The 7,341-nt window shown below is 28.4% G+C and overlaps 2 protein-coding genes across 4 annotated transcripts; both read right to left on the reverse strand.

Annotated features, from left to right (window-relative positions):
• Positions 1-1,567: 1,567 nt before the first annotated feature.
• Lipt2 (Lipoyl(octanoyl) transferase 2) lies at positions 1,568-2,432 on the reverse strand. The gene has a single exon (XM_076382344.1). The coding sequence runs from the start codon at positions 2,430-2,432 to the stop codon at positions 1,698-1,700; it is 735 nt and encodes a 244-aa protein (XP_076238459.1). The 3' UTR covers positions 1,568-1,697.
• Wrnexo (WRN RecQ like helicase) lies at positions 2,424-6,985 on the reverse strand. 3 transcript variants are annotated; one of them, XM_076382343.1, is made up of 8 exons: positions 6,653-6,981; positions 6,523-6,582; positions 4,010-4,140; positions 3,179-3,295; positions 3,071-3,109; positions 2,859-3,003; positions 2,647-2,748; positions 2,424-2,564 (listed from the first exon to the last, which is right to left on the reverse strand). In XM_076382343.1, the coding sequence occupies exons 1-8, from the start codon at positions 6,701-6,703 to the stop codon at positions 2,493-2,495; spliced, it is 717 nt and encodes a 238-aa protein (XP_076238458.1). In that variant the 5' UTR covers positions 6,704-6,981; the 3' UTR covers positions 2,424-2,492. The 3 variants fall into 3 exon arrangements, with proteins under 3 accessions (XP_076238458.1, XP_076238456.1, XP_076238455.1); XM_076382341.1 differs by having other exon boundaries at positions 3,071-3,295; positions 6,523-6,570; positions 6,653-6,985; XM_076382340.1 differs by having other exon boundaries at positions 3,071-3,295; positions 6,653-6,984.
• Positions 6,986-7,341: the final 356 nt, after the last annotated feature.

Genomic DNA, 7,341 nt, shown 5'->3' on the forward strand with positions numbered 1-7,341 from the left:
AAAACCTTCGCCTTATGTTACTACTACGATATCGTAGAACTTACTATGCAATACTAGCCCTATTACTATGCATATTAAAGACGATTTGAATTAGTAAACATAGTTTGGATAAGTAAACACAAATAAGGGAAAGGTAAATTACCAAAAGAAATATCACTAACATTTCTATATTAATCCAAAATCAGTCTATTGTTATTTCACATAACTTTTTAATACAGCATTTTGGAGCTCATATTTATATGACATTTTTTCTTTATTTTCGCTCGTAGAATATACTGACACCGTTTGGCCGAAAAAACCTGGGACACCCTGTATTTTCCATGATTAGCTATTTTCTATAATTGTGTTTATTTTATTCATACGAATAACTATTCAAAGGATCTAGTAAATTGTAAATAATAGCATAAGCAGAAAAGCGGTGATTCTATACAAAAAAATAAGTTAACTTAGAAAAAAAATTCTTTCATAACGTAACTTCCTATCTTAAGAAAATTAAGTTGGGATACTTAAAAGATAATATAAAGAAATCAGAAAGTATTTCGCGCACTCAAACCATTGAGTGTTCATAGTGTAATGTATCTCAATTGTTTGCATTCTTTAATTTACATAGTTACTAATACCTTAATAATTGATTCTTTACTTTCATAATATTTTTGCATTGAACACATTATTATAATTAAAGTAAATCATGTTCAAATTCTTTATAAAATATATTTTTTAAGGCAATCAGTTCAGAATATTTTTAAGAATTTTACGTTTAACAGATATATCATTTCATTTGTACCTAACTTTCAATTAATCATTCTGTAAAATTAATATAAAATACATTGTTGTGATATTTTAAATAAAAGTGAAAAATAAATAAAATACTGTGAATTTATATTATGTAATTAGTGGTTGTGTTTATTACTACTATTATTTATTATGTTATCTAATGTTAATATACTTTTCAAATGTCTTATTAAGAGAATTGAAAATAATATCTAACAGTCATGTTGACTAACAATGGAGAAAAAGGAAATATGAATCTAGACTGTAACACTGTTTTCTGTTACAGAAATTTATTTTGCTGAATATAATGTACACAATGGTTATAAGCATTGAGAATTTATTAAAATTTTAAAAATTGTATATTTATATAAAATATTCATATTTAGAGGTACCCAACATTATAAACATTATGGAGCTGAATCTATACACTAAAATAAGTAAAAAATGTTATATGGACATATGTCGTACATACCTTATTTTTCGAGTTATGGATAATTAAAGAAAATATCCAAAAGTGTCCTTCACCGATTAAATTTTTACTTTTGGACATTTAACATGTATAAAGTATTCAATGTAAAATGGATTTGAGACTACTCGAAGTCTCAGCACCTGATACTTTTGAGCCAGTGCGAAACTGGATACTAATTGTAAGATGTTGTAAAATTTTGAACATTTTCTTTAATCACCTATAACTCAAATAGTAAGATAAGGACATATATTCATGACATTTCTTGCTTATTTTAGTGTGTAGTTGCAGCTTCTGAAGTATTGACATGTATTTCCGAAACACCCTGTATAGTAGCCATTATTAGCACTATATTAGCACCAATTTATTTAACAATTTTTCATTAATACATGCAATTCTAAACGTTATACATGCGTAATAAAAATCAATATTAGTTTATTAAAATCATTATACAATATATTCAAACTGATTCATTACGTGTATGTAACAATTCAGTATTATGAACATCTCTAAGTAAGTCTAAAGATTCTTTTATCGAGTACTGAATCAATGAACATTCAAATTGATCTTGAAAAGCATTTCGAAATTGTGGTAGTACATCTTGGACAGTAATATTCGTGTTAAGTTCTTTGCTAATACTCGTTACACCCTTTCCTTCGATACCGCAAGGCACAATATGATCAAACCAAGTCAAATCTGTATTACAATTTAATGCTAAACCGTGTGTTGTTACATAGCGACTTCCATGAATGCCAATTGCACAAATTTTTTTGTCATTTACCCACACACCAGTATGTGTAGATGTCTCACCTTTAATACCAAACTCTGCGCATAGGCGAATAATCATTTCTTCTATTTGGCAAACATACCATTTAATGCTACTTTTAAATTGTTTCAAATTCAATATAGGATAAGCCACTAATTGTCCAGGTCCATGAAAAGTTATTAAACCGCCTCTATTTGTTCTATAAAATTCAGCACCCAAATTCCTTAACTTCTCTTCTTCTTGCTTTGAATAATTCTTATCTCTTATACCAACAGTGAATACTGGATTATGTTCGAGTAATATTAATGTATTGCAGCTGCTATTTTCCATATTTTGATAATGTTTGTTAGATAGCACTTTCTGTAATCTGAGACCAGCATCATAACTTAATCGACCTGCCCATAATACCTTAACTACTTTTCTGGCCATAATGATACAATAATGTAATATCTTTTTTCTTTAAATTGACTTTCTTGTGTCTTCTCAAATTTATATAATTTCAGTACTTTTACTATTTATATTGGCTTTTTCTTGTATAATATTATGTAAAAGCCATGAAACCTATCAAGAGAATAATATGTATATATGTGACTATAATGATAAGAGATTGAACACAATATTTTGATTTAAATGAAATACATACATAGGCATCTGTTGCAGCATAGGTTTTCTGCTCTTCACTTAAAGGATGTACATGCCATTTACTCTTTCTTACTTTTGGATCCTTACTAATTCTTTTTTTTAGCTAGAATAAAATAGTTATGAATGATAAACCAAAATATTTAATTCACATTATAAAAATCATGCAGCTATCATGTTAATATTTTAATCACATTTACAACACTTTACACTAACCACGTATGCTGTTAACTTTTCTAAACTCCAACGACAAGATCGATTGAATACTTGATTCGCAAATGGACCACAATCTAAACAATTATTTTGTACAACTTTTTCAGCTGGAAATTCCTTAAAATCTCGCCCGAGTTTCCAGATATCACTAAAAAGGATTTGACATAAAATACATTATCAGACTTTATTGTTCTGGTAAATTGTATTATACTTACTTTTTTATATTTACTCCAACAAGCTTTACCTTTGGGTGACTTAAAAGAATTACAAATGAAGCAGGTAATTTTTTTAGCGAATATACATGCAACAGATAACAGGTATACTTATTTAGACAAATTTGTGCTAAAGCAGTTTTTCCACTTCCTGTTTGAAAACTAAAAGGCCATTCCAAATCAAACCCTATTGGTACAATTGTATCATTAAAATTGTCCACTTCTTTTCTGAAGACATAGTAGTAAATTAATTAAAAACAACATAAACATTCATATCTACAGTATGTCTGATTTAAGAGTCTACACGCGATTAATTCTCTAAGTATTAAAAATACAAAAACATGTTTCAGACAAAAGTTGTATGGCATTAAGGGGCAAATATGGTGATGACAATGATTTGACCTTGAGGGCGGTATTAGCGTTACCCGATGTACACCACGGGAATGTTACTCGATCGGACTATCCACCTTATATTCCTTATTTTGATGTATGCACATACCTCTTATCATTTTTTTGTCTGAATCGACTTTTTTTAAGGCCACTATGATGTACAAAGTCTGATTGCGCAACCTACTCGTGGTGGATATCGGGTAATGCCGGTGACATGTCAACCTTAAAAGTTAATAATTTAATAATGGTTTAAGCAAAATACACGAGCAGGTAGTGTTTTGACAACATTTCAATATCAACTATAAGAATATGTAATGAAAAATACAGGGTTCCGTTTGAAAATTTAAATATGACTTCCACAGTACTCTTTCAGGTGTTATCTTAATGTCAAATCAATGTCATTACCATATTCACTCTTTAATGCTGTATAACTTTTGTCTGAAACATTCTTTTGCATTTTTAATACTTAGAAAAATAATCGCGCGTAGACATTTAAACCCGACATACTGCATATACTGCATTTCTTATTAAATTTAATAATGTAACTCTTACATGATTTCATCACAGATCATAGCGCAATTATTAAAATCACTGACATATTTTACGTGTCCTTCAAATATAATTGATGGTAAAAGAGAGATATCAGGATCTCTTTCTATTACAGTTTCTTCTTTCAAGTTTTCCTGTTAAAACAAACGTAATCAATAAATAATAAATGTAAACAACAATAGCTAAACTTAAAATATAAACAGGATAGACAGGAGGAAAAGTTTTATTAGGTAATTATCTGTTAAAGGTGTCTCAAGTTCAATTTGAAACAAACAAGTCTTAATTCTATAAAATTCATTATTCAACAATTTATTATCATCTATATATATTTAATAATTGTATATGTATTATATTTATAATATAAATATTTATAAATATTATAAACTGGTACACAAAATTAAAGGTCCACTAAAATTTTGCGAAAAATTTGGTCATTTTCAAATGGCTACATCTCCGTGAAAAATAGGTATCAAAAATATTGAAAGCAGCCATTTTTTAGCTTGTAGTTTCTAGTTTATGAATCATGTACCCAATTAATTTTTTGTACAGTACTTGAACAAGTACTTGAAGGTCAAAGTGAGAAAAGCTATCCTAATGCTGTGCTTTTTCCTGGCATACGACGTTGCCAACAAAAATTTATGGTTCGTCGCTGTATGCACTTTCGCGGGGATTCCCGCTGAGTGATAGAGATAGTCGCAAGCTTGTTTCAGGAGCTGAAACTCAGCCTTTTGCGGGACAGTATTGTATACAGAAGAGGCCGCCCCCACCAATTTTGATAACCTTGAAATATATGGCAAATTTTAATGTACAATATCGACAGTTTTTTGCGAATGCCTCGCAAACTAACACCGATTGACCAAATATTTCAAAGTCATTGAAAACGGAGTTGAGACACCTTTAACAGATAATTATCGATATTGTTTTCGAGCATACATATGTGCATATGAACACTTTTCAGTGTTCTTGGGCTTAGGAGCTATCCTCCAAAAACTTATGGTTAAAGGAAAGAAAAATATAGAGGCAACATTTGTAACTTTTTCTGAGCAAAATTTGCGCAAAACCAACATGGCGGTTTGTTGACAATTTGACCCTTATTTCAAGAAATAGAAATAAGGTGATCGTTAAAAAGCTGTTAAGTTAAATTGGCAAGACTAATCAAATCACTATGTTTATTTATACATGTACTAGTAATATAAAAATTTAATTTTAATAAAGTTGATAGGACTGATCTTACACAAATTATCCTACAAAAATAAGTCAAAGCAAGAAAATGTTAAATGCATCATTATATTTACAACTATTCCTCATTGAAAAAGCTGTATAGTTTTTATTCTTATAACAAAAAATACATGTTTGAAACATTTTGTAGTTCTTTAACCTGTATGATCACCATTGAACAGTATTGTATCAAATATGACTGATTTTGTTGTGACATGTGCTTCCATATGCTATAAAAAATATATAACATTCTATTTAACAGATTATAAAAAGCACTAAAATTCTGTTTTCTTTGATTTTTATTGAACATGTACTATTTACAAGGAAAATGATCAGTAATTTCACAAACACCTTGTATATTAATAATTGTAAATTATGTACTTATCTTAGACAGGCAGATAAATCTATATTAGATAGATTTTTAATTGCGACTGACTTTTCTTTTATTAAATATAATGATGCATTCAGACCAAGCTAACAAATGCTTGTTCTTCTCTCATCTTCAGCAAAATTCAATTATTATGAATGAATGTAATTGATAATTGAATAAAGAAATGCTAATGTCACTTGAGTTTTGCTGAAGTGAGAAAAGAACAAGCATTCGCTCACTTGGTTTACATGCAGCATGAGAAAGATATTGTTTTAATGAAACTATACTTTATTAAACAAGTGCGTAAATTACACACATTTTACATACTTTTTATAATGATGTTTAATAATGTCTACACATAACATACAGATAATATATTGAAGAATAGGTATAGTATATAAAGGTTACATTATATATTAAAGCTATACTTAGGCTATAGTTCAAAATTTAGCTGGAACTATTAATACAGCTGAAGCTGTATATACTATTTTACATGATATGTACAATATTCAGTAGTTTTAGCAGTTTAAGCTAATTTAGGACACCAACCTTAATACTGAAATTATGCTTAAATAGTATAAAAAATAAAAAGGAAGACAATTCAATTTGACTATAAATTATATAAATTTATAATTAAAAAATAAACTATATAATTATAAAACTTAATTTATTTAAAAAATTGTAGATCTTCTAAATAGTTTAAAAACATAAAATATTTGTTAATGATATTGTGGATAAATTTCATTTTTTTATTTCAATTCAATAATGTAATATTTACATAAAGATAACTCAAAAATATCTAGATCATAAATGATGAATGAAGCCTATGTAAGAATGAATGAATATACCTATAGTATGTACTTTTGCACTCAAAAATGTATGGAAGAATTATGTTTGAAGAGATTAGATGTAAAAATTATTAACAAACCTTTAATTCTTTTGGGAGATTCCTCGATGATCGACGTAAAGACTTAACCTGTAATGAATCCTAAAAATATGACACTATGTATAACGACACTATGGTAGTAAACTAATACTGTATAAATAAGTATATTAACCTGCTTAGGTTGGTCATTAATTGTTGTTTGTTGTAATTTGCGTGTTATCATTATGATGATTATATCTATTTTATGAAAGTAAATATTCAAATGAAAGAAAACTAAATACTTTTTGAACGATATAACAGAAACATTTTAAATAAAATTCTCAACTACTTATAGACCGGCACTTTACAGGACGGCATGGCGGTAAACAGCAGAACAGCATTAGCCATAAGTTTACAGATGTATAACCGCATATGGTGAATGCCATGAGAATCGTGATTATAGAATTACATTGTAAAAATTGATTTATATGTTGGTGTACGTCTGTGTAGGTCTGGACACAGATTAAAGCTTATGTGCTCATGGTTCAAGTTTTCTTGGTATATCTGTGTAACGCATATGTAATACTAATATTTGTTACATTATTTGTTGTATTATTTTTTTATTTTAATTTGAAAAATATAAATATAAATATTGAAATATAAAAATTATATGTACATATTATACTAGATATATATACAAGGTGTCCATTTTAACTGGAGACCCTAGAAACCCTTTAATAAGAATCACGAAACACCGGATTCTATTTTGTTCGGTGTAGGATGGAGTCTAGAGCCCCTAGAGGGAAAGTTCGAGCATCAGCGAGTCACTTTTTGATTGGTTGCTGCCATTTTCAGGTAAAACTAGTTATTTCTAGTTATGTT

Source organism: Calliopsis andreniformis, chromosome 7 (assembly GCF_051401765.1).
Source record: "Calliopsis andreniformis isolate RMS-2024a chromosome 7, iyCalAndr_principal, whole genome shotgun sequence".
Lineage (NCBI taxonomy): Eukaryota > Metazoa > Arthropoda > Insecta > Hymenoptera > Andrenidae > Calliopsis > Calliopsis andreniformis.

Excerpts from the sequence above, each read along its gene's own strand:
- Lipt2 (XM_076382344.1), bottom strand. The coding sequence starts at position 2,432 with ATGGCCAGAAAAGTAGTTAAGGTATTATGGGCAGGTCGATTAAGTTAT.
- Wrnexo (XM_076382340.1), bottom strand. The coding sequence starts at position 6,703 with ATGATAACACGCAAATTACAACAAACAACAATTAATGACCAACCTAAG. Across the intron at positions 6,583-6,652 it reads TTAATGACCAACCTAAGCAG|GATTCATTACAGGTTAAGTC; the intron begins GTTAATATACTT and ends TCATATTTTTAG. Across the intron at positions 3,004-3,070 it reads GTTGGAGTAAATATAAAAAA|TGATATCTGGAAACTCGGGC; the intron begins GTAAGTATAATA and ends AATCCTTTTTAG.